Genomic DNA, 26,699 nt, shown 5'->3' on the forward strand with positions numbered 1-26,699 from the left:
TGTCGAAAATGTCAAAAATTGATGTAGAGTGCTCATTGTAATTATTGTGTGTTGAATAAGTACCTAGAGAGGACGACTTCATACTTATGTTTATGTTGCATTATGCAAGTATCACACCCTAAGCCAGATAGTTTAGATGTACATTGAGTTTAACTCTTCAAAGAATGAACAGTTTTAAGGCCAGATTTACAAATATTACAAATAGCTATTTACAAATGATGATTCTTAATGTATCACAATTAGGAAATAGCAATTCCTGATGTCCTAAATACCTATCCTTAAAGTAGCAATTCCTAGTTGGGTCACACATCAACCTACCTCATAAATATTATTGAGCTAAGCAATTTGTGACCCAGTAGGAATTGCTGCCATCGCTGGGAAAGTCATCTGCTGGGGTCAGCATACCACTGTGTTTGTGATTGCTTTTAAATAAAGCATTTTTTTTAATGAAGACAGTTTTAAGGAACATGGGAAGCATTAAAAAAAAAAAACGTTCATATTCTAAGAGTAGGCAATGGTCCGTGGGACCACTGCCTGCTCTTAAAAAATATTTATTTTTAAATTCTCAAAGGGGAAGTGGTCCCTTGAAGACCCTGTGCCATTTGGAAATGGGTTACCACCTCCTTCGAGCTGGTAGCATCTGGCCTGTAACTACAATACAGTCTCTGATCCACATTCTAGGCAGTACACAATAGCTTCATGATCTCACTGTGAAAATGAGATTCTCTACCCGACTCCAATGTAGTTGGAAATCTGAAGCGTGGAATAAGCTGCCTCAACAACAACTTTGCTACTGTCACAGCTTCTAGTTGGATAAGTTTCCACCCACCAAGAAAAGATGCACACAACAACCAAAATGTATCTCAATCTATTACAAAACGGCATCTCAACAAAGTCCAATTGGATCCGATTGAAAGGACCCCCAGACCTCCCAATCAGGCTCAGGCAATAGCAGTTTTCTTCCCAGCATTTATTTGTTGACACGTACCACACTGATGACACACTGCCTCTGCAATCACAAGGAACCTCAGATTAAACCAAATCAGGCTGAACCATCTCACCATTGCATCTCTTCCTATGGGGGCTGATCCATGAATCTGCCTTGCCATTGGATTTAGAAAAACTAAGCCTGCTCTGATTCAACCAGCTTGTTCCTGATCTTATGCCCCCATTTGTAATGTCATCCCATGTGTCTGCAACAGCTAGCATCATGCTGAGTTTGGTCTTCTCTTTGCTCTTGCCAACATATTCCCCATTGAAAATTCATACATGTGTGACACCAAAACTAGCAACTTGCTCTGTGTAGCAGTTTCCTATGGTGACAAAATTACCCCCTCCCCATAAGCAGCACACTTTAAGACCATCACTTCCTTTGGTAACTGCACTGCTTCCAACAGCTGTCTCACATATCCCCTGTGCTGAATGGGAAATCCTGATGGCCCTCTCTGCGACAATAGTTGTCTGAAGTCATGAACTACACCACAACCATACTGGCTATCGGTATTGATGGTGACTTGGATCTGCTCAGAGACAAGGCATGCATTGGTCAAGGCGATGATCTCGGCCACCGGTGAGGAGTGTACTTCCTGTAGACAAGCATCTTCCACAACTCCAGAGATGGTACAGACAGTAAATGCTGCTCTCAGATTACCTTCATTGTCCATTAAACATGAACTAGCAACAAAAAAGGACTTTATCGTGATCAGACAATGGTTCATCGAAAATGTCAGGTCTCAGTTTGGTGCAAAGCTCAGTAACATCCAGGCAGCCATAGTCTTTACAATCTTCCCCATCAGCATTAGGAACAGGCAAAAGATGGCTGGGTTTAACACAGAACAGCGCTTGAAAGTCGCGTTTTCTGCTGCAAGCAGCACTTGTTCATATCTTGTCAACCTGTGATTAGTCAAATGCTGTGCTTTGGTCCTTGTTATCAGTAGTTCAACTGAGTGCCGTACAATACAGTAAGTGGATGACCCATCACAATGCTTTCACATCCTTTAATACTGACAACTGTTGTGATAGCGGATTTGAGACATCCGGGCAATGCTGAAGCTACAGGATCTAATGTAGCTGAGAAGTAGGCCACTCGTCTACTGGCACAACCATGTGTCTGGGTGAGTACATACAGAGCACAAGCTTCCCTTTCATGGCAGAACAACAAAAACACTTTGTTGTTATCTGGCATTCCTAAAAGCACTCTCTCAGTTGCAAGAAGGCAAGTAAGCTATTATTAGGTCAGTATCTGTGAAGACTTCGCCATCAAAGAGAAATTTTGGATCCATTGTCAAATACTCTGGACCTGTTCTAGAATCAAAATCTGATGGTTCTTTTTATCAGCATGTAAGCATAGAGGGGAGAAAGTGTTTTAAGGCCAATAAATTCAAAAGGATTTCCTCTGGACACATAGTAGCTACACACAACTATGTAGGGGTAGTTAGTTTATTACAACGCCCAAAAATAACTGGACATAGAGACACCTCAAAACGAGAGTGTAAAAATACATTGAAATCAGCATAAAGCCAAATCTGCGAACAAAGCGGAGTCAATGATACATGTACAACAGAATTAACTCAAGAAATAGGATACAGAGGATCAGGAAGCATGAGTCTAAATTTCCCTACATCGAGGGTTGATGAATGTAGAACATCAATCCATCCCTGCACTAGCACTAAAATACATCCCTACTTAAGCATCTTCAGAGAAAGAAATAAAAGGTGTCAGCATGTGGAGTCTTTCTAAATAGTCTCTCTGCCATCAATGGGCCCAATAGCATGAAGCTATCGAGACAGAGCTTGTTTTTTCTGGAGGCAGAGAAGAAGTGGGCACCATTCCTTCTTTGCAGCATTTAATATTACAGGTATCTTCCAAAGAATTTTGCTGTTCACACCATCTGCTCCGATCACGATCTCAAAGGGACTTTTCCTCGGGGCAGCGATGCTCCTGAACTGCCTCATGTTGACCTTGATTCCCAGGCCTTCTACGGTGTGAAAACAGAACAATTTCCCTTAACTGCTTTAGCTCACGATGTATCCCCTTCTCTCCTTGCCTGACTAATAAAACAAAGAAATTATTCTTATTAACAAGGGCGCTTCTTCCACCTGCAACACATACGTGAGAAAAAACAAAATACACATCACACAATGGTGCATATGTACAAGCCCCTATCGCCACCACAACATCCCTTTTACCGATGTTGTGGTGACAATAGGGACTGTGCCTTATTTACAAGGCAGTATTAAGCCACTTAACGTGGCTTAAAACTGCCTTGTAAATCAGGCCCTCTTTCATGCTATGTTTAGTGTGAAAGGGGTAAGCAGTGGGTGTTGCGGTGGACGTTCCACCACAACACCCATTCAATTTGATGCTGCCCCTTGTGTACAAGGGTGGGGTACATAGAAAACAGCACCAAAGTTAAAACCAGGGAAATCCTGTTCTTAAGTTGGCGAAATGAGGAGAAATGCATTATTTCTCCTCGTTTTTGCTTTTTCCATTTGTGCTACCTTCTGCAGCACACATGAAAAAAAGCAAAATTCCATGGTTTGTTTATGTACAGGAAGGTGTTACTTCCTATACATAAAAAAATCTTTTTTTTAATACATGGAATTTTGTCACTTTCATGTGTGCTGCAGGAAGCAGCACACATTTTAGGACTGTTTATGTGCAGGAAGTGACACCTTCCTACACATAAACAATCCTACCCTGCACGTAGACATCCTTGCACTATGGGGCAAAGGTGCCTGCGTTGGCGCTAAGTTGCTAAACTCAGAGCCATCGTAGGGGGAAACACAATGCTGCATCACATTCTTGTAAATATGGTGCAGCCTTGCGTTTCAGAAGTGGCGGAGCAAGGCGTTGACGGCTAACGTCTCACTTCCCCACTTCCCCACTTCATTGTACATATCCCACAATTTATTCAAACTGTTAATTCTAAAGCAAAAGCTTCCAGGGAAATTGCATTTCAGGCCTACAAGATTCAGCTAACATGAGAGAAATAGTGTCTGAGCTGGAGGAAATTGCATAAGAACGTTCAGTTAATATTCCTACCTACATGGAAAAAGACACATTAATAAACATGTTTAATCATGAATGATTGTCAGTTGACAACACAAATTCTTCACCTTAGTGTTTTCTGCTGTTTACATTTAGCAAGGCAATCACATATCATTGGCTAAGAAAAGGTACAAGTACATGAACTGAGATTAAACTCAAACACGCACTGATGGAGGCCCAAAAGAGCATACCAAAAACTGTTTACTAACAATGCATGAAAACACATGGATCAAAAAACTTTTTTCACATTTGAGGAGAACCTAATAGAAATATACATTTCTTTTACAGGAACAATGTTTGCGCAGCAGGTTTTAAGTTTGATCTATTACGAAGGTCATCGTAATGGAACAGAAAACATCAATACTATTGACAGAGTGCCATGGATTGAATATGACCTAAGAGTGCATGACCACAAAAAGCGTCCCTCCCCACGTTTATTTGCCAGTCACCTACCTTATCATTTGCTTCCAAGAGATTTCAGAAACAGAAGAGGAAAGGTATGTGCTTTCTTTTTCTCATTGTGCTTCGTCAGGACTGTCAGGCGTGTTTGATGCTAGTCTATAAGTCTCCTATTTGTTTCTCACATAAACTTCCATGCTTAGTTCTAATCCAGTTTACCTGTTACCTATGAATATGAGAATGCAAAATGCTTCCTGGTTAGCATCCTGGCTTTTTTTAATCAGCGGAAAGATTGAGATTCTTCGTTCAATTCTCCAAGAAATTCTGAAATCGACACCTGTAGGTTTACAGCTCGTTCTGACTGCAGAGTGTTCAAGAGTACTCCTGAAAGGCAGTGTCTGGCACACTTTTAAACGACTACTTCTGTGAAACCTTTATAAATTCCTGTTTACTTTCAAGCGAAGCCATTTCCCAACGCGCAGTTTTACATAGTGATCAACTGAATGGGCAAAGAATGGCTTTGCATTACCGTAATTGTACTTTTATTTTTTTTCTCAAGTTTAAAAAATATTATCCTCCTTGAGGAAACCGTGGAGCCTATTTATGAGGGGGTTGTGTCATGTTTGCTCCACACATACTGGTACATGCGTAGCACAGACCTATAAGCCAGATTTTTAAAGCCACGCAAAGCCACTTTGCGTGTCTCTGAGTGGCTTAAAAAATCTGGACTAACGCAACGCAGCGCAAATCGCTACATTTCGTTACTCTGCTATGGGTTGGCTTTCCATTGCCGTGGCATGGGTGTTCCCTTGCATCTCCCATGGACGGTGACGCATCTCCAGATTTATAAAAAACTTGAAAAACCTGAGTAGGGATGCGCCAAAATCTTACATCTTCCGTGGGAGGCTGAAAGGGAGAAATATCTTCATTTCTCCCAATCTCTTTCTCTGCAGTACACATAGAAAGGGCATATGGGCCGGGATGCCCGCCACCCCTCCCAACACCAATTCCCCATGAGAGGAGACAGACACAGATTTGAACTTTTGGAAGGCGGGGGGGCCTCACGACCCCCCCGGCCGTATTTATTAAAATATGAAACAAAATGTAAAACTTTAAATTAAAAACGTTTCATGAATCATGTACAAATTCAACTTTAATTACATCTTGATGAAGACAGATTTTCCAGGCTAACCTTAACAAATCTCTAATACAAAGGTTTCCTAGCCGAGTCTAGCATCCTGATAAATGAATTACATTTTGAATTTGTACAACCTAACATTAAGGGCCAACGGCAAGGTCTTAACCGGTGTCAGATCCCTATCACCAACTTCCTGCCCTCATGGTGTGAGTGACGCATGCGCAGAGGACTTTACCCTCGCAGCCAACTGTAACTTCCCTTGTTGTGGGGGCCCCCTTTCACTCGACGCCATCTTAAGGTCGTCTGAGTTCGTGTGCGAGGTATCTGTAAGAAGGACAGCGTGGACTCCCCCCTTCCCCACACTCTCTTCCGCCGGAGCGGATATCCGGCCCCCGGGAAATTCGTAGGAGGGGCATATAGCCGTCTCCCCCTGGGAGGGGCCTGTGGCCGTCTCCCCCTGGGCGAACCATCCGTAGTGGGTGCTGCCCCCCCGTGGGAGGGGCCAATGGCCACCTCCCCCCGGGCGCTCCCATCCATAATGGGTGGCGCCCCCCCCTAGGGACCTTGAAATCACTGCTCACCGATCATGACCTTACCGCCCGACCAAAGTATAAATACGACAATTGTTTTACCTACTAAGGAAAGAAAAACTAGGCCTAAATTTGCAACAGCTTGATAATTCACCGACTTCAACATTGCTACAAAGGGAAAAAGGTCCTAAAGCAAAACACAAGTATTCAATTACATGCATACTTCGTCATACATTCATGATGCAAGAAATGACTGTCATACATTTTTATTACATCAAATAACACCGACGATATTTCTTTATTTCACAAACTCTGCAACAAGGGGCTGGTGGGTGGGTCAAAAAAGTGCAGCTTGTTCCCTTGAGGGCTCAGGAGCGATGAGTGGTGCAGCCTTCAGAGCACAGGAACAAGAGGAAGCTTCGTTGGATTCCCGCACTATTTATCCAGCTGCGGGAGGGTGGGGGCCCGCCTCAAGCATGCCCATCAGTGCACAGACTTCCGGGCGGGTGTTTAGGACAAACTCTTTTGAGCGGGAGGAGCGTGTTCCGGCCACGCCGCTTCGGGCATACCAGCCGGGACACGCCCCCCCGCCCACAATGGTTTCCCGGGGGATCAGGGCACCCATCCATACGTTCGGGGGGACCGAGTGGTCTCCCCTTTCCATATGGGCCGGGATGCCCGCCACCCCTCCCAACACCAATTCCCCATGGGAGGAGACAGACACAGATTTGAACTTTTGGAAGGCGGGGGGGCCTCACGACCCCCCCGGCCGTATTTATTAAAATATGAAACAAAATGTAAAACTTTAAATTAAAAACGTTTCATGAATCATGTACAAATTCAACTTTAATTACATCTTGATGAAGACAGATTTTCCAGGCTAACCTTAACAAATCTCTAATACAAAGGTTTCCTAGCCGAGTCTAGCATCCTGATAAATGCATTACATTTTGAATTTTTACAACCTAACATTAAGGGCCAACGGCAAGGTCTTAACCGGTGTCAGATCCCTATCACCAACTTCCCGCCCTCACGGTGTGAGTGGCGCATGCACAGAGGACTTTACCCTCGCAGCCAACTGTAACTTCCCTTGTTGTGGGGGCCCCCTTTCACTCGACGCCATCTTAAGGTCGTCTGAGTTCGTGTGCGAGGTATCCGTAAGAAGGACAGCGTGGACTCCCCCCTTCCCCACACTCTCTTCCGCCGGAGCGGATATCCGGCCCCCGGGAAATTCGTGGGAGGGGCATATAGCCGTCTCCCCCCGGGAGGGGCCTATGGCCGTCTCCCCCTGGGCGAACCATCCGTAGTGGGTGCCGCCCCCCGTGGGAGGGGCCAATGGCTGCCTCCCCCCAGGCGCTCCCATCCATAATGGGTGGCGCCCCCCCTAGGGACCTTGAAATCACTGCTCACCGATCATGACCTTACCGCCACAGGCCAGATAGTTGACTGACTATCTGGCCCCCCCACACCTCCTACAGGTCATGGCTCCTCAAACCCACTAGCCAAGCTACGAAGTCTCCTATCAGTAAGTCATTCCCAGCCCTGGACAAATGCCCCCATCATTCAAATAACAGTGATCGCCCCTGATACACCCATGCGAAATGCTTTGGAGATGAGCTGAGCGAAACAGTTTCTCTATTTTGTTGTTGACCCTCTTTACCGAGTGGTTCAACGCTGTCATAGACAAACCCCCCGCCATATTCCCCTGGGAATCATGTGAGACCAGGCAATCGTACATCCCGGGAGCCTTTTTGCTAACCAGCTAACTACAGACAGTATGTACTCAACTAACACCCGTCTTCCCAGTCTCACCAAGTCATTGCTCCCCACGTGCACTATGACTACAGATGGCGGTGACCTGTGCCGCCCTAAGAGTTCCTCCACAAAATTTTGCAGTTGGTCAATACAGAGGCCGCCCTTCCCATGGAAGGTCACTCTGAACCCATATTCCTCAGATGTGTGGATCGCATCACCTGCTTTGAATATGTCCCCGGCACGCCTCACGTATGAGTGGCCCACGACCCAGACCACTTGATCTCCATTCGGTGATCCTTTCCCGCCGGTCAGCTGATGCTGGGCCGATCCCAATTTCCGCCCCGCGTCACAGGCTCGCGAAACTGTAATCCAAACAAAAGACAACAAGCGTGAGTGCATTTTCATCAGTCTTTTACGACATGTGCAGTCGCACATATCTCTTGAAACAATTCGAGGACCAACGGCCTAATTGTTTCACCTCATCCGCCTGCAGACCCGAGCCGTAGCTTCTATAGCGGCCCCTATTCTAAATGAATGGGTCCCAAAATCACACGGGTTCAAGCCCGCTGCTGCAATCGTGATTGCCAGCACCCTCTAAAATTGAAATCTTGTCAAAGGGGTGCCGTCCATGTGTCTAAGCAGGACCCCCCCCCCATGTTGTCAACCTCTGTTTCAGGTAGGCCTCCGCATGCCTCACTGGACAACCGGGGTTCCCCCGAGCGCGCTGCAGCACCACACTATTCCCCAGGGCCTCCTGGTCCGTTTTTGACCTGGCTATCGAGATCAGCAGAGAATCCCCCCTTACTTGGATGTGATCCTTGCGTAGACCTCCTTCCACATCTTTCTTATTCCAAGCCACCAGTTCACTCACCCGCAGGGCCCCATAGAATGCCAAAGTGAAAGCTGCTCGGAATAGTATTGCCTCGCTGGGCGAGGAGCATGTCTCGTCTAGTTTCGCCAGTAAGGTGGTCAATTTGTCAAACCCAATCGGGTGCCTGTTATCCTGTCTATGACCCTCCAGGCGCTGCCAGCCGCGGAGAGCCTTCCTGACTAAGAAGGAGTCCGTCGGGTCCCTTATCCCGTGGAGCTGTGCCATAAATGATATGGCGGCCTTATACCTATTGGCGGTTGCCGCCGACCGGCCTTCTTTATGAAGCGCCACCAAAAATTGGAGCAAGGACTCATCCCGCCCCCATCTATGCTCCCCTACCGGCCCCAAAGAGGCGCAGTATGAACGGAACGCCCCTTCATAAGCTTTCCTCGTCCTGGGCGCTAAACTGGCTGCCACAAGGTTCTGTAGTCCGGGGCATCGATCTGCCATAGTGCTTCGGGGAAAGGTGCCGCCACTAGCTCCGCTGAGGGTAGACAATCCCTGAAAGCCTGCATTTTTGAACGAGAGAGTGCATCAGCTGCATTATTTAGTACATCCGGCACATGTTTTGCCCTGAACTGTACGTTCAATCTCATGCATTGCAACACTATCTCTTTCAACAGTCGTAAGATCCATTTGCAGCGTGCTGCCTGCTGATTAATGCACTCGACCACTGCCATGTTATCTGACCAAAACACAACTGAGCGGTCCCTAAAGTCTTCTGGCCATGCCACCAGAGCCACCCAGATGGGGAATAATTCCAAGAAACCAATGTTACCTGTTAGGCCGCTTGTTCGCCACCACGCCGGCCATGTTTGTGCCGACCACCGGTTTCCGAAGATTGCGCCAAACCCACGCTCCATAAGCCGAGTTCCACCGACGAGGCTGGGGGTTTGCTCCATACCACTCGACCGTTGAAGTCCGCCAGGAATGCCAGCCAAATGAGCATGTCCTGGCGAACCTCTGCCGTCAGTCTAGTGTGGTGGTGTCCTTCCTTAAGACCCACCATAGATTGCGCTATGGATCGAGAGAAAGGGCGAGCCATCGGTATCACTCTCAATGCAAAGTTCAGCTGACCCACTGTCTGTTGTAATTGGTGCAGGGTCACTTTCTCCGTTCGGAGACACTGTAACAGGGAAGCCCTAAACTTGGCAACCTTTTCCAACGGCAAACGGAAGCACCCCTCTGCCGAGTCTAGTTCTATACCCAGAAACTCGATTGAGGTAGCCGGCCCTACCGTCTTACCCGGTGCCAACGGGACCCCGAAACCCCGCATGAGCACGCAGAAGTCCTGCAATGCCCGCCCGCAGTCCCGAATGCCCGGTGGGCCAAGAAAGAGGAAATCATCCAGTTAATGCATCACATGTTTGTGCCCTGTGGCCTTCATGAACACCCACTCCGAAAATGAGCTAAACATTTCAAAATAAGCACATGAAATCGAACACCCCATAGGCATGCACATATCCATGTAATATTTCCCCTGAAACGTGAAACCCAGCAGGCGCTGGTCTTGTGGATGTACTGGGAGCAGTCTGAATGCAGATTCAATGTCTGATTTAGCTAACAATGCCCCGGGGCCCAGGCGATTCAACATTACCACAGCGTCATCGAACGATGCATACTTCACTGAGCATACCTCGGGGTCAATCGCCTCGTTCACTGAAGCCCCCCTCGTGGCCGACAGATTGTGATTGAGCCTATACTCCCCCGGGTCCTTCTTCGGGACCACTCCCAATGGGGAACACACAAAATCAGCCACTGGTGGGTCGCCAAATGGTCCTGCCACCCGCCCCAGGCTAACCTCTTTTGCGATCTTTTTGGCAGCAACTGTCGGATTGTGTTGGATCGACAACTGATTTCTACAGGAAGAGCCCCCACGAAAATTGCCCGCCGGGATCCTGAAGCCATATGAGAAGCCATTCCTCAGAGTCCCGGCGGACGCATGATCAGGGTGTTCGTTTAGCCAGGGGGTCAAAGCCAAGATATCTGTGGGCGAAGATGTTTGCTTCCGAGGCACCACATCAATCCTGCATTGGACCCCCTTTTCCTCCTGCGCCAGCGGCCTTTGACCGGCAACTGGTTTCCGGGTGTGAGGAATTCCCACAGCCCACGCATGCGTGCCGGAACCTACACGTTCCATGGGGCTTGCTACAAGTTCCTTTGTTAAAGCCCCAACACACCCCTCGCTTGCTTCCGTTCCCGCCCAACCTAGGTTGGGACTCCCCCCCAGAGCTCGCCCGAAAGGGCTGTGACTGCCTCTGAGGGAATACCCCGGAGCCACTCGCGCTGGCCCCTGAAGCACTTGCCGGTCCTGGCAAGAGCTGCGCATGCCAGGACACTGTATCTAAACAATCCCATGTCCAGGCTGCATTAAATTCCTTCGCTTTTCTAAAGGCAATATCATAGCCTTTCCATTCATCACCCCCATACTTCGCATGGAAACTCGTTATTCTACTCTGATAACATGCCAAGTCAGTCAACACCTCTGGTGTACGTTCTCCGATAATCGCTACAAATATAGAAAAGGCCCTGATCCAGTTCATCATCGTCTAATCGACCCTGAATTCTGCCTTCTTGGACCGCCGTACACTGGGGTGCCACAAATCTTTCTGGGTCTCTTGCATACTCTAATTCACGATGATCAGTCAACAGTGAAAACATGTTAATATACTTATTTGCCCACACCATCTCTTTCGTAGCCAAGGGAACATGTTGAGCTAAACTTTCCCGCCTTGAGGGTACTGCACCCTCCCCCACCATCGGTAACAATCTCTTACCGGCTTCTGCCGCGCTTGTAACCGAATCCATTGTTTTCTCCTGGTTGTCCGCTGCGACCACCTTCGCAACCTGCGGGGGAATAGAAGGTACATTCGCCGTCCCGGCATCCCTTGCCTGCCGCAACTGCTCGATAATTATTCTGGCTTCTTCGGCCGGGTCTCCCGCAGCCGCTGATCCCCCTGCTCCCTTCTTTAGCCATGGTAACACCGCTGCTAATTGAAGCGCTAATTCCGGGGGCATCTGGTCATCCCCCAGTGGCGTGATAACCACGGGGATAGGAAACCCCCCATCCGGTCCCGGTACCGGGCTGGCGCGACTGGAATCGGTGGTGTTTCTACTAGAACTGGGGCTTTCGCTGGGACCCGCCTTCCCCTTCCTCTTCTTACCCTTATCCCCTGGGGTGACGTTCGGCAAGGCCGGTCCTATGACCCTCTTAGGCCACCCCGAGGGGGCATTCTGGGCCTCCACCTGTTTCCTGATGGCCGCTAAGCCGCGATCTAGCCGGTCAACTTTACCTAACTTTCGGTCCATCACCGCCACTTGGTTCACCAACGTCCGCAGCATCCGTTCCATCTCGGAGCTCTTTCCGGATTTCTTGCCAGGCATGTCTGTGATCGATCCGTCCGACCTGATTTACGAAGGTGACTCGATCTCCAACCACGCCTTGATAACTGAAAAAGAAAGACAAAGATTACAAGTTCTCAAAAAAGTGCAGCTTGTTCCCTTGAGGGCTCAGGAGCGACGAGTGGTGCAGCCTTCAGAGCACAGGAACAAGAGGAAGCTTCGTTGGATTCCCGCACTATTTATCCAGCTGTGGGAGGGCGGGGGCCCGCCTCAAGCATGCCCATCAGTGCACGGACTTCCGGGCGGGTGTTTAGGACAACCTCTTTTGAGCGGGAGGAGCGTGTTCGGGCATACCAGCCGGGACACGCCCCCGCCCACAATGGTTTCCCGGGGGATCGGGGCACCCATCCATACGTTCGGGGGGACCGAGTGGTCTCCCCTTTCCAATATGCCTTCCAGGATTGTTTTGGTGTAGAAAGGTGCACCGTGCTGCACAAAAACAATCCTGCATGCAACTCAAGCACCCTTGCACCACGATGCAAGGGTACCTGCGCTGGTGCTAGGCTGCCAAAAGGGTGCCACCCCAAGGCAATGGACAGGAGTGTGCTGTATTCCCTTAAATACTACGCATTCCTGCTCTTTCCCTGTTGAACAGCGCACCAAGGTGACTTGCTGCACTGCACTGCGTCACAAGCTCATAAATGAGCCCTCCAATTCTTAAAGTCCCCCTAAAGTCTGAAGGTGTTTCTTTGAGAATGCCACTATGGGCATGGATTCACACCTCTTTAGAATAAATATCTGACCGGTCCCAGATGTGAGACTTGTGGAAAATGTTATTTGCATGAGAAGGCCTGACTAACAATCAAAATTAGCTTTGTAAATTAGGTCAATTAGGTTTAATCTATAATCCCTCTCTCTTGCTTTAGCACGTTCTCCATGCCTCTCTTTTCCTTCTTTCTCTGGGAACCTTATTGAAAATGAAGAGGAGATGTGATGAACTTCTAGAAGTTACTCTGGATGTGTTGTATTTTGTAATTATTGATTTGAATATATATTTTACGGTTAAATATAGTGCTTCACTAACACAGAGTGTCTTATGGTGATTACAGAGAACGTTCTAGGTCATAAAATTGAGTTGCCATTCGAAAAGTATAGGATGCAACCTAGAACGTAATATATGCATTTTTTAGTGAAATATTTTTCAAGTCAGTTGCTTATGGAGAACAGACAATTGTAATTGTAGGTGTCTCCAGTGTATTTTTCAGATGCTTTCGTGCCCATGTTTGGCATGTAAATATTGTTTAGATTAAATGATTGCATGATTGGTAAAGATATTGTTGTTCAAGTCTAATCGCTTTAAAAAGAAGTGGCCGGGACTGTGGATCAATGATATCATGTTAATCCTATTTCCAAATATCTGGTTCTTCAAAAGGCAGCCTCTATAAGTTTCCTCTATAGACCTGTTGATTCAGAAGATGTTACCAACGTTTTTTTGCATTACCAACTCAGTGGCAGAGCTGGGGGGGGGGGGGGAGTGGGGGCAGTAGTGGTGGACCAACCAAGGCAGGACGGATTTTGGGGCGGCGGCCGGCCCCCCTTCCCCCTCTCTTACTTGCAGCTGTAAGAATCTGCATTAAACCCCGAGCCCCCGCTCTTATGTGCGGCCGTCGTGGCCGCATGAAGTGCCAGCAACTCCCCCGCTCTTCGATTAGGCCGCAGGCGGCAGATGCAGTGGCTGCCATGGGGTGCCTAGGGCCTAGCTACGCCACTGTACAAACTCATAGGTATAGACAATATTCTTTGCAAATACTTAGGGCCTCATTTATGAAAAGTGATGTATCGCTGTGTGAAAAAAGTGATGCGTCACTTTTCACTGCGCCCTCCTTGCAACACCAATGATGCGTCATCTTTACAGTATGATGCATCATGGCGCAAGGAGTTACAGATATGTCAGTATTTCTGATGTATCTGTATGGCGCAAAAGTGACGCATTGCTGGAGTGTGTAACAAAAGTGACGCAACTCCAGCAATGTGTCCTTTCACATGGGGCAAGCCCCATGTGAAAGGGGCTGTGTCAGTCTTACGCCTGCTGTGAAGCAGGCGTAAGAAATTGACGCATTTGTGTCCTAGAAGTGAAGCAGTGAAATCTTATAGATATACATACATTCTTTATCACGCGCAAGGCAAGAAAAGTACATAAAACATAAAATTTGGTTTATCAATCAGTGCAATACTTAAATAAGTAGACTAAAATGATCATCCCAGCATGAGCAGCAAACTTACATACAAAATATGTGCGAGTCAAGCCATCATAGGACCAGGATCACTGGACTGCAAATATTTAGACCTTAATCTCCTTGTATCAGTTCTCAATATCCTAATTGCATTCCATAATCTCATAAGCTCAAAAGCCCGACATAGTGAAAGTATCCATTTTTCCTGATATCCTTTGTAAGCTGGGCAAAAGAGGCTTACTTTAAAATCAAGGAATGCAGAAGCTAGAGAACCTGTTCCCACTTGCCATCTATAAGCAGATGTCTTATACTGCCAATACAAGCTCTTTATGTCAGCCCTAATTATCCAGCTAAGGTCTTCTGGAGTAATTCATAGATTCGCACAGCCTAGTTGAGTAAAGGATTGCTGGATATACCAAACCCATGGACATTTTAGGGCACTGTGTGACCTGAGAAGATCCTCTGGACTTTTCCGTTAGGATAATAACTCCGGGGTCACCCAAATTCTGTGGCAATACAATATGGGTCAAAGCCCTATTTTTGAGCTAAGCTTTCCTAGTCACATGTGTAAGCACATCAAATGAGCGTGGTGCTAACAAGAAGGTTGGTCCGTGAACACATAAAACAATTTTCAAATTTATCCAGCGAGCTACAATATTTGTGGTCCCAGAGTTCCACATCATATGATGCAGTTCCCACAGCTTTAATGTTATAAGTTTGAAGAGCTGGAGAGATAGGGCGAAATTGAGAGCCCCTGAGGGACCCAATAATTCCACTAGAGTACTGTCCAAGCTTTAACCTGCATTTTACAATATGCGGAGACAAATCAAGGTGTTCGGTGAGTGTGACCCCTAAATAATAAAAAATTGGAACTTGCTTTATATGGACTTCGTGCAGCTCAGAGTTGGCCCTAGATGTTGGGCAAGGGTTGAAGACATTATACTTGGTCTTGCTGATGTTGACCTTCAAGCCCCTCTGCCTGCAGGTGCTCTAAAATTGAGCCAAGAGTGTTTGCAACCCCATCAGCGATCTAGAAATCAGAAGGATGTCATCAGAAATCAGTAGGGATGGGATACAAACATCAGCAATGCTTGGTGCAGCATTCTCACAATCAGCCAAGTACGCCACCAGACCATGAATAAAAATAAGTTTGTGGCCAATACACATCTCTGTCTGACACCCTGATTGACAGGGATAGTATCCATGCATTCGCCCTGCGTCTCGACACCGAGTTGTGCAAAGTTGCTGAGTGTAACCTGATCAAGAAAATATACTTAGGGATTCCCATTTCACCCAAAGCCTTCCATCCCTTTAGACAAGGTCAAAGGCTGACCGAAGGCCAACAAACATCACATATAGACAACAACCTCTGAGTAATACATACTTCCAATGCAACAACTTAAGATGAAAGACTTGATTGACTGTACCAACGCTTTCTCTGATGCCAGCTTGTAGGGGAGTCAAAAACACGGCATCAGTGAGCCACTCACACAGCATAGCCAAGATAGTCCTACTGAATATTTTCTGCATACTGTCAGTAAGGCTAAAGTCCTGTAGTTGAAGGGGAGGGACCAGGAACCCTTATTGCAAATCGGAATTATCTTGTCCCCTGCCAGGTGGGCGGCATTGTGGCACTTTCATTACAGAATTGAGGAATATTACAAAGTACGGGCACCAGATGACTTTTACAGCACTAAATAAGACTCTTGGAACCTTGTCCAAACCTGGGGCCTCATCTCTGATCTATGCTGCAAAGTGATGCCCTATTGACCTGGATAAAGGACACCATTTACAAAACTATTACCTGACTTTAGTGCAGACTGATGTCTGTGTGGCATGCTCTCGCTTTACTTATTGGGTCAAGAGGCTTTAAGTGCCTTCCAGCTAAAGGAGTCTAAAGGATGCGGCCAGGCTGCCAAGAGTTCTGTTGGACCAACCAGCAGTGGTGTGCAGGAGACTAGGAGTGTGCTGACGGGCCCGGCTGCCAGCGATATGAAAGCTGATGATCCTAACATTTTGGACCTGTTCAGCATGCCGCTGCTGGGCTGAAAATGGAAACTGCGGTCTCTGCCAGCTATTCAAATCCTACTGTCCCTGCTGCCCTTGTAAGCTGCTCTGCGGAGACAAGATTATGTGGCAACTGTAGAACTTCCTTCACCCTCTGCTGGTTAGCTTGTAACCCAACAGGCCAACACAGGAACTAACTCATAAGGAATAGCAAGCATTGTGAAAAGAGACGCCCTGTTTCACACCAAAACCCCATGTGCCACCAGTGCATCACTTTTTGTGCAGACCCATATCTATGATGCCAGGCAAAGCCACTTTGCGTGACTTTTTATGGCCTTGTAGATATGGTGTAAGGCAATGCAGCGCAAGTTGTTGCGTTACCTCACACTGCACCTGGGAGGCGGTCCATGGGCATTGCATTGGATGTTTCCACGCAATAGCCATGGGTTTTCGACACATTCACAGATTTTCCAGGATCTGTAAATCTAGGAATGTGTCAAAACTGGACGCCTCCCCAGGGAAGGCATAACAAGGGGAAATCAACCTATTTTTGCGAAAACAATCCTGCCAACAACACAGACACCCTCGCACTATAGTGCAATGGTGCCTGCATTGGCGTAGGCACCATATTGGGGGCCTGCTGAATGGACAGAGATGCACTGTATCTGGTAAATACAGTGCATTCCTTCCCTTTCGATTATGCATAGGGTAGCGAAACAAAAAGACATGCAGCACTGCCCTATGCCAAATCATTGCAAATGAGGCCCTTAGTGTCATAAATACAATGTCCTGTTCACAGACTGCTGAACAAATGGAAGCAGCCACAGTAAACTGTGATACTAAAAATATACTGAGCCCAGAAGATGTGCAATGCAGCAACAATGGGTGCAATGCCTACAGCTGACAACAACAGGTTGGACTTCAAACACTGCTTTTCATAACTCAGAGGGTGCAATGCGACTGAACTCAAACAATGCAATAACCGGTACCCTGCAGCTATTGGTGAAGTTGATGTTCTATTTTTGGTATCAATTGAACCTGCCCATTTAACACTACTCTGAAAGATTCACCTCTGACTCTACTCAGAGTTCAGCAATTCGTGACTAGCAAAGATATTCTTACTACTAGGCGTATGGATCTATCTATAAGAATCACCAGACCTCTCAAGGGCCCCAATGTATCCTTGAGAGTACATAGTAGCAGTAATAGTTTGATACCAAAGTTACAATCAAAAGTGTTTCTATATACTGTGCTGGGAGCTGTGATGTGGCCAGGCTGGGTACGAGAAGCATAATAGATGCAGCAAAAAATACAAAAGCTACTGAAAATCCAGAGATTTTCTATTCCCTTCTTGCCCACTCAGATGACAGTTCACCTGACCTACACACCATAAAGTCTTTATCCGAGGAATACTGGGTAGGAGCTATGGACAAGATAGTCAAGACCGACAAGCATTTAGCTCTAAAACGAGCGAGAGTAAGACCGAGACAATCAGTTTCGCCCTGATTGGTGCTCATCAGTAAGGTGTAGCTTGGCTCCTGTGGCCCAATAAAGATGCCCTTCCAGGACAAAACCAGTCTTGGGTGTTTGTGTTCAGGTTCAGACAGGACCTGGCTTGGGCAGTTCCGGCTGGACTGCTCTTTTTGGTGCAGGACCAAGGCTGTTTTGCATATGGCAGGATCATATCTAGGGTGGTATGGTTGGCAAAAGAATGTTGGGTTCAAATGGTACTCTAAGCAATTGCTAGTTGTTAGATTTATTGGAAGCATTTTTCCCATCACCTTTAGAATATTTAATATAGTTTCCTAAGAGGCCAAGACTATGAGATTGTTCCCAGATTTGGGTCCCTTGCTTACTATGCCACTAGAACTAATCTACACCTGACTGAAGAGGCCCAATCAGGCCAAAACCAGTCATGGGCTGGCTGTGTTCTCATTCAGAAAGGACCTTGCTTGACAGTTCGGGCTGGTTCGTTCATAGGGGAGAAGAACTAAGACTGATTTGCATGTGGCTGGGTCTAATCTGAGGTTGCATGATAGGCAAAAGAATGATGGGTTAAAATGCTACACACGTGATTGCCAGAGTTCAGACTCATTAAAGCATCCCTCCCATCACCTTTTGTGTGTTTGATATAATGCCCTGAGTGCACAAGGATGTGCCCAAATGTGGGTCCTTGCTCACTGTGCCACTGGGACCAAGCTACACCAGACTGAAGAGGCCCAATCAGGCAGACACTGATCTTGAATTGCTTGTGTTCCGGCTAAGAGAGAACCTGGCTTCACAGTCCATGCGGGCCTGTTTCTATTAGAGCTGGACCAAGACTGATTTACATATGGCTATGTCTATTTTGAGGTAGCATGGTGGGCAAAAGAACAATGGGTTGAAATGCTGCCCGAGTGATTGCCAGTGGTTAGCAATTTATTCCTCTGATCACCTTTTGTGTGTTTCACTACCTTACTAGGTCATGAAGAGCTTGAAACTTGAACAATGTGGGGTGATTTGGGTCTCTCTGTAAGTGGAAAGCAGGTTCTGCCCAACAAGAGTCTTACTTGAGGCAAGGTATAGCAGGCAAACGGCAATGTTGCAATGTAATCCAAGAGCAGGCTCTCGCCACCACCTTTGGTGAAATAACCCAGAACTGAGTTTGACTGGAGTTGACTTCCAAGGACAGGATAGCGTTGTTTGAATGTTGGAGAAGTTGACCCCAATTTCATTACAAGCCACAAAAGGTATGGCATAGCAGATCACTGTAATCTGCAAGTAAACTGTCTTTCCTGGAGACATTTGCCAATGATGGTGAGACCACCGAAGAAAATAGGGAGGGGCCTTGATTCAAAAGCAACACTTTAGGAACAACTTCTATAGTTTATTGAATAAGCAACATGTTGGGGATGTTAGAACCATCACCTCTAGTTGGAGCTCTACTTTAACTAATTTAATTTACTATCATTGGAATAGAAAGTGATATTCCCAGTAAACCAGAGAAAGACATGTAGGATTTAAAGACTCACACCAGAATATATAGAGGTATTGTATCCATTTACTTTATTACAAATACTGTACGAAATAAGACACTATGGGGCATAATCTTAAAAACTTGTGATAACCATCGCAAAAGTAACTTAACGCAACTTCCAACATCACAGTCTATTGCGGGAAAATTATGCAGTGTTAACAAAGCATTCTCAACACGGCAGTACCATGCAATAGCCTCCAGATAACTCGTCATATGTCCGCGTTAAAAACAACGCCACGCCGCAAAAATGCAAAATGTTGGCCGCACAAACATGACAAATTTGTTTCCCTAGGACTGGAACAAATATCTTCAGAGTTGTGGAAACAATAGATAACTAGTTCACCTAGTCAATCGTGCATGCTTCGTTTTTACAGAGTTACAGAGAAATAGTGAGACGGGCGTTTTCATAAGAAGGGTTTATAACAGTCTTATTTCTCATGCAAGAGAGGTGAACTGCTACAATCGTTAGACAGAATGCCAAGTATAATGCGTACAGCGAGAATAGTATTATAAAATAATACTGTAATAGCATTGTATGGTTTGTAAGCCATATAAAAATGCATACATAAATAACACAGGCTAAAAAACTCAATTAGTGCTTCTAAAATACGCCTATAGCAATCTACCTAACCTAGGTCTAGTACAAGGGAAGAAGTAAGCATGGTCTTTAGTATAGATTAGGTTTTGCCAAGGATTTGTCAAAGGTTTCTTTAGGTTCTAATCAGCTCCATACCTTATAATGAAGGAGGTTTGGTATCTCTGTTTCGGGACTCGATTTCCCAACAGAAGCACTGGAGCTGGAATCTCGGCAGAGCAGGACAGCTTGCTGATCAGTGCGTCAGCTGGAGGGTCGGCTACCTTCGACACTTGCTGTAGCGAGCTGCATCGGGCAAGTAGGTCGTCGAACTGCACCAAACCACACTGTGCTTTGCCATAGCAAAAGAAGGTATATTTATACCTTGAAGGTGTTAAAGAATGCCAGTATTGACGTAAAGTCGGGCATATGAACATCATGGATGAACCCCTAAGGAATAGTTGTTCATGCATAATAATGAGTTTCTTGGAGAAATCAATATCCAAACAAGGGGAAGTCCCTAACGGCTTAAGAGTATGGTTTTCCAAGAAATCGTTGTGACCTTGATGAACGGATGGAAGTAGGCATGCCTGTATTTGGGTAGCATGGTCTATGTCTAAATAAGGGCTGGATTTCTATGTCTATATAAGGGCAACTTGAATTGTACCTATATAAGGGCATGAATCGTGAAAATTCATTCGGAATCTAAAACGCCATATAGCAACGTTTACCGCTGATGTTATCCGGAAGCAGCAAATGGGGGAGTGGAAAGTGAAAGCCTCGTTGCCACCACCAATTCGGTATCATGTACATGAGGATGAAAACTACCCCCTAGTCCATTGACTAAGACTCCACAAATGTATGACCATAGAATGTCCATGAATGTCGGGGAACAGACTTAGTGGCACCGGGGCTGGGAGGGGATGCAGTCTGCGATGATGCCGGTACACTGATATGTACTCCAACATTGCTAAATCAATACTCAGTCCCAAATGTGTGACCTACTGGATCCGCGTGTAGGCGGGAGGCAGTGGTCAGCAATGGCCCACAGCCACGTGTCATACGCTCGCAATGCACAGAGTTAGTGACACCAGGGCAGTTGCTGGTAGTGCTCAGTCACCTCCATAACGATGATCCTTTTTTCCTCTCAAATGCAACGCATCATCCTCTTACACCTCTCCTTGCGTGCAATTATGTACTCTGCCTTAGAAAAATTGATGCTCGGTTCCAATTGTATGACCTACCCGAGAGAAGCGTGGGCTGAAAGCAGTTCCAAATGTGCGACCTACTAGTCTGTGGTGTCAGCCGCCTTGCTCGCGGAGGCCGTGACGGCCATAGCAGGTTGCCAGGGTTGCAGGCCTTGGCCTTGGAGCTTGCACCGGTACATGGTGGGCCCTCTTTGACACACGCCGGTATCGGCAGGTGGGCATTGATGCCTGGGTGAGCAGGGGTGAGTAAGATAGGTTTGGGGACCAGCGGCCTTGGGTGCAGCAGGCACACAGGATTGCAGGCAACATCGCTCATGGCTGGGCGAGAGGGCATTCTGGAAGAGGACCACGCCCAGAGTTACATGCCTTTTATGCACACCCCCTAAGCTGGCCTGGCATACGCCAGACCAGCCCACTCCGCTCACACTTACAGGGGGGAACATAACAAGCTACATTTCCTTAATCTCCCCCACTGGCTGGGGTGACATGGATGCGTCCACTGTCCACTACACTCCACACACCAGTGGTGTGTGACGAAAATCGGTATGTGTGTTGTCTGCATTCCGCAGTCTGGCCATCACATCCACGCCAAACTTGGCATTGTGTACATTCTCATTCATCGGTCACTTGTCACCTTCGCACATGCCTAGTCTTCACTCTTCCGACATTCTGCTAATGTGTGGCTGAGGTGCCATGCCGTTGATGGCTAATGTCAATGGCTGGGCCACGTTCCCACAGTGAGTTGTGCTGTTGTGTCTAGTGGGTGTGCATGTTGTATGTGAGCTTGTGACGTGTGCATTTCCTGTGTTGTGTGTTGCATGATTGTGGAGTTGAGGTGTGTGGTGTGTGCATTTGGTATTGGCCACAGGCAGTGCATTTCCATGGGTGCCATCCTGGAAGTGCTGGTTGATGATGGACTGTCGGAGGTGTATGAATCATGCACACTGCCTGGGTGGTTAGCAGCGACGTTGGCGTAGATTCCCCAGTGGTCCACTAGTGCCTGCACATTGGTGGGATACCATTGCTTTCTGTTGTGCTTATTGTGTGCAGTGTCAGCAGGGGGCACAAGTAGGAAATGTGTGCAGTCAATTTCCCCCAACATGTGAGGGACGCCAGCTATGTCATGGATGGCTTGCATGGTCTCCCGCTGTCCCTGCGCAGTGTGGGGGAAGTATAGATAGTGGGGTTCCAAGCTGATGGTGTCATCCATGACCGTTGTGAGGGACTTGGATTGGCATGGCTGTGTGACTCCTCCGACTCGTGCGGATGTTGGTTGGAGCGTACCAGAGGCCAACAGGTACATCATGGCCAGCAACTTGGTCTGAGATGGGATGTTGGTTGTCTGCCGTGCTGGTACCGTCAGCCTGTGGCCAATGGTGGTCAGGATGCGGAGGAGGGTTATCCCTTTGAGCATGTAGTGGGCAATGGCATTCTCTGGTGTTGGGTCTGTGAGGTTGGTGCATTTTCTGAGGGTCACTGTGTTTGTCTGCGCTGCCTCAGTGTTGGTCCGGGGGGGGTGGTGAGGGTCCAGGGGAGTCCTTGGGGTGGTGGCGGTGGGTGTTGTGGCCCTTTTGGGTGTCCTGCCCACATGTTCATTGGCTCCATGGCATCTGTTGTTCTTCAGGTGTGGCTCTGGGCTGGCCTTCTTTTTTTGGTGCAGGATGTCATCCGACTTTGCACCAGGTCAGAGCAGGTGTTAGTTTCCTGCTGCTAAGGTGCCTTATTGCATGTTCTGTGGTCTTTTCGCCGATCTGGATGGTCGTTGAGAATGTTGCGGAGTGGTGTTGTTGCGGCTTTTTGCACGGGAACTACTACTCTGCATCTCATTAGCGATAGTTGCCTGGGTCATCTGTGTCGATGTTTTTTGCGGCTGCGATCACAGGTAAACTGGTGCTATGGGCTGTTGGTACCAGCTTGGGAATCGGGTGATAACTTTATCACGACTTTGGCTGCGGGAAAGTGCTGTTAACTTGGCGATACCTCCTTGAGAATATGCCCCTATGAATAAACAGAAAGTTGTGTTACCTCCATTCTAGTGACCTACAGAACGATAATTTCCAAATTGGCGATGTGAATCCACGGTCTAAGAATTAGGAACTGGTTTGGGGTGGTTCTCTTTCAAATTTCATTTTCTGTCTGTAGCTCAGACACAGCATTTGGTCAAGGTGATGGCTGTTACAGCAGATAGTATTGGTGCTAGGTGAAATTATGATTATCCAAAACAAGGACACAGTGAATCGTGGGATCTCTGCTCCTGGCTGTCATAAGCCTTCCTAATCAGTCATCAGGCACAAACAAAAGGGCAGCTCCTGCTTATGAACTCACTCACCTTTAGCAGTAAGAAAATGCTGTCCTACCCCTCACTCCTACCATTTATGAAATGCTTTGCTCAGGAAAAATTGATAGACACTCCTTTGCTAACAAGGACCTCAATGAATTTCTATGGGCAGCCCTTTCTCCATCCTTTCTCACCACAATGTCTTAGTCTCCATTCTTCAATTGTAGGGATGCAGTCAATAAAGTTCTACTGTCATGGGAAACTACATTTGCTTTTCATCATGTGCCATGCAATACCAGGTGTTCGGCATGCAATACCAGGGGCTGTTCAAAATGCATCCTCCTGTTTGCAGCACTTACTAATTTACCACACACTGAGTTTTATTACTACACGCACATGCTTTACATCCACTGCAAATACACACCCTTGACATGAACACAGACTGTCAGTGCAAGGGTCTGGGAGTCACACTAGGTGGAACTTGTTAAGTCAGTGGACAGCACTCTAATTTGACACAGAAAAAAATGTGTTCTTAAGACTAATAAATCACAAAACTTAGTGTGCTGCTACCATCACTTTATTCCCTAACCCTCTTAGCCTTCCTCATCTTGCTGGTCTAGGGTGTTCTGTTCCTCCTATCCCTAGCCCTTCTGTTCCTTCTGGCCCTTGTACATTGAGTTCTGGTCTCCCTGTCCAATGTCCTCCTGATCCTTCTCACCTTGATCTTGGGAGCCCTACTTTCTCCTGGACGTGTTCCTCCTTGTACACGTGTTCCTGGTCTCCTTGGCCTTAATCATCCTGGTTCTCAACTTTTAAACCTCCCTGGTCCTGTTTCATCTTGCCCTGATCCTCATGACTCTGGTCGTACTGGTCTTCCTGGTGGTCCTCCTCCTGATCCTTATTCCCCTACTGGTTAATTCTCCTCTTCCTGCCGGTGCTCCGTCCTTCCCCAGGTTTTCTCCACAAAGACTTTAGCCACGTACAGTCTCCAAGGCTGTCATTCAGATTGTTTTCTGTTTAGCTTCCAGATATCTTTTACTGAGATAGCACTGTCAATAGTCTGAAATAAGGGTCTCTGTAAGAAAGGACAGAGCTCATTCAAAACACTGCTTAACATGTTAAAAATGAAAAGGTGCATTGGAAAGGGGACTAAAATGTCAGTATAGCTGAAGGAGGCATGCATGATCGGGACCACTAAATATCTGTCTGAAACCAAATCTACTAGGTAAATGTGATGGAGCAAGGTTTCATACTTACAGAAACTTGCTTGTATTCAGCCCTCTCGAAATAACATATAACTAATTAATCAACATGTTTTGTTTACTAATATCGGCATTACACAACATATTTAGTATCTAGGGGAAGCTTTCCTATGTGCTTTTACTAACAGATACCCGAGTGTCCTAAAATGGCCGCCGAAAACGTGGGAACCTTTTTGCACATGCGTCTGCCACATCTACTTGGTGTGAAGCTTCTCTGCTTTGGTGGGAATTTCTTGCATCGGCGCACTAGTGCTAAGATGGCTGCTTCATGTCTCACGCACTAAAGCACCTGCTATTGCTTCAACTAAACTTTGTTCATTCTGCTTAACTCTTAATGCTATAGTATAAATAAAGTAATGGAGTTAGAGTAGAGAAAAGTGGTATACAGTGCATTCATTTATTTTTGTATTCTAATATGTTTTTTCTTTGACTTTGTTACTAGCTCGTATTTGGGCCTAAGGGTGACATGAACAGCCATATTGAAAACCGCTCTGCGCATGAGCCGAGAACTTTAATAAACCTCAAGCAATGGCATTGAACTGGTGCCAGTGACTGTCCTTCCGGCCAGTGGCGTAACAAAACTTGAGGGGGCCCCCCTGCAAAGCACTATGAGGGGGCCCCCCCAGCGGTCTGGCCCACCACCTCCCACTTTCCCCCAACAAAAATAAGCAGTCACCTAAAGCCGTATTTTCAGCACTTATCTGTGCATACTTCGAACAGCAAATATAAATAGAACACACTTTGTGTTCTAGTGCTGCCTGAATTATGGGACCCATGACTGATAATCAATCAATCAAAGCATTTGTATAGCACGCTACTCACCCGTAGGGTCTCAAGGCGCTGGGGGAAAGGGGTCCGCTACAGCTCGAACAGCCAGGTCTTGAGTTGCTTCCTGAAGGAGAGGTGGTCTTGGGTCAGGCGGAGGTGGATGGGGAGGGAGTTCCACTCCTTGGCAGCCAGGTAGGAGAAGGATCTTCCTCCCGTTGTGACTCTTCGGATGCGGGGGATGGCAGCGAGGGCGTGGCTGGTCGATCGTAGCTGGCGGGTTGGAGTGTTGAAGGTCAGGCGGTTGTTGAGGTATCTTAAGTCTTGGTTGTGGAGTGCTTTGTGTGCGTGGGTGAGGAGTCGGAACGTGATTCTCTTGCTGACGGGGAGCCAGTGCAGGTTTCTCAGGTGTTCGGAGAAGTGGTTGTGTCGGGGGATGTCCAGGATGAGGTGTGCCGAGGTGTTCTGGATGCGTTGGAGTCTCTACTGAAGTTTGGCTGTGGTTCCGGCATAGAGGGAGTTGCCGTAGTCCAGACGGCTGGAGACGAGGGCCTGGGTGACAGTCTTCCTGGTTTCGGTGGGGATCCACCGGAAGATCTTACGTAGCATGCGGAGGATGTTGAAGCATGACGAGGAGACGGCGTTGACTTGTCTGGTCATGGAGAGGGAGGAGTCCAGGATGAAGCCCAGGTTGCGTGCGTGGTCTGTCGGTTTGGGTGCGCTGCTCAGGGCAGGGGGCCACCAGGAGTTGTCCCAGGCGGAGGGCGAAGATCCCAGGATGAGGACTTCCGTCTTATCTGAGTTCAGTTTCAGGCGGCTGTTTATCATCCACTCGGCTACGTCTTTCATCCCTTCGTGTAGGTTGGTTCTGGCGGTGGCGGGGTCGTTGGTGAGGGAGAGGATCAGCTGGGTGTCGTCGGCGTAGGAGATGATGTTGAGTTTGTTTTGGCGTGTAATGGCCGCAAGGGGGCTCATGTAGATGTTGAACAACGTGGGGCTGAGTGATGATCCTTGGGGTACGCCGCAGATGACTTCGGTGGCCTCGGATCTGAACGGGGGAGGTGGACTCTCTGGGTTCTTCCGGCGAGGAAGGAGATGATCCACTCCAGTGCCTTCTCTTGGATCCTTATGTTGCTGAGGCGTTGTACTGGGGTGCGGTGGCAGACCGTGTCGAACGCCGCGGAGAGGTCCAGGAGGATGAGGGCCGCTGTTTCTCCGTTGTCGAGCAGGGCTCTGATGTCGTCGGTGGCTGCGATGAGGGCGGTCTCGT

At 47.4% G+C, this 26,699-nt stretch overlaps 1 protein-coding gene across 1 annotated transcript in view; it reads left to right on the plus strand.

The window, feature by feature from the left end:
• LOC147707968 (amine sulfotransferase-like) overlaps positions 1 to 26,699 on the plus strand; it is a 426,437-nt gene that overhangs the window by 233,439 nt on the left and 166,299 nt on the right. The window contains exon 4 of the mRNA XM_086926774.1: positions 4,339 to 4,547. Within this exon, the coding sequence (XP_086782900.1) occupies positions 4,339 to 4,547 (209 nt within the window). The remainder of the gene's footprint in view (positions 1 to 4,338; positions 4,548 to 26,699) is intronic.

Source organism: Lissotriton vulgaris, chromosome 6, assembly GCF_964263255.1.
Source record: "Lissotriton vulgaris chromosome 6, aLisVul1.2, whole genome shotgun sequence".
Taxonomy (NCBI): domain Eukaryota; kingdom Metazoa; phylum Chordata; class Amphibia; order Caudata; family Salamandridae; genus Lissotriton; species Lissotriton vulgaris.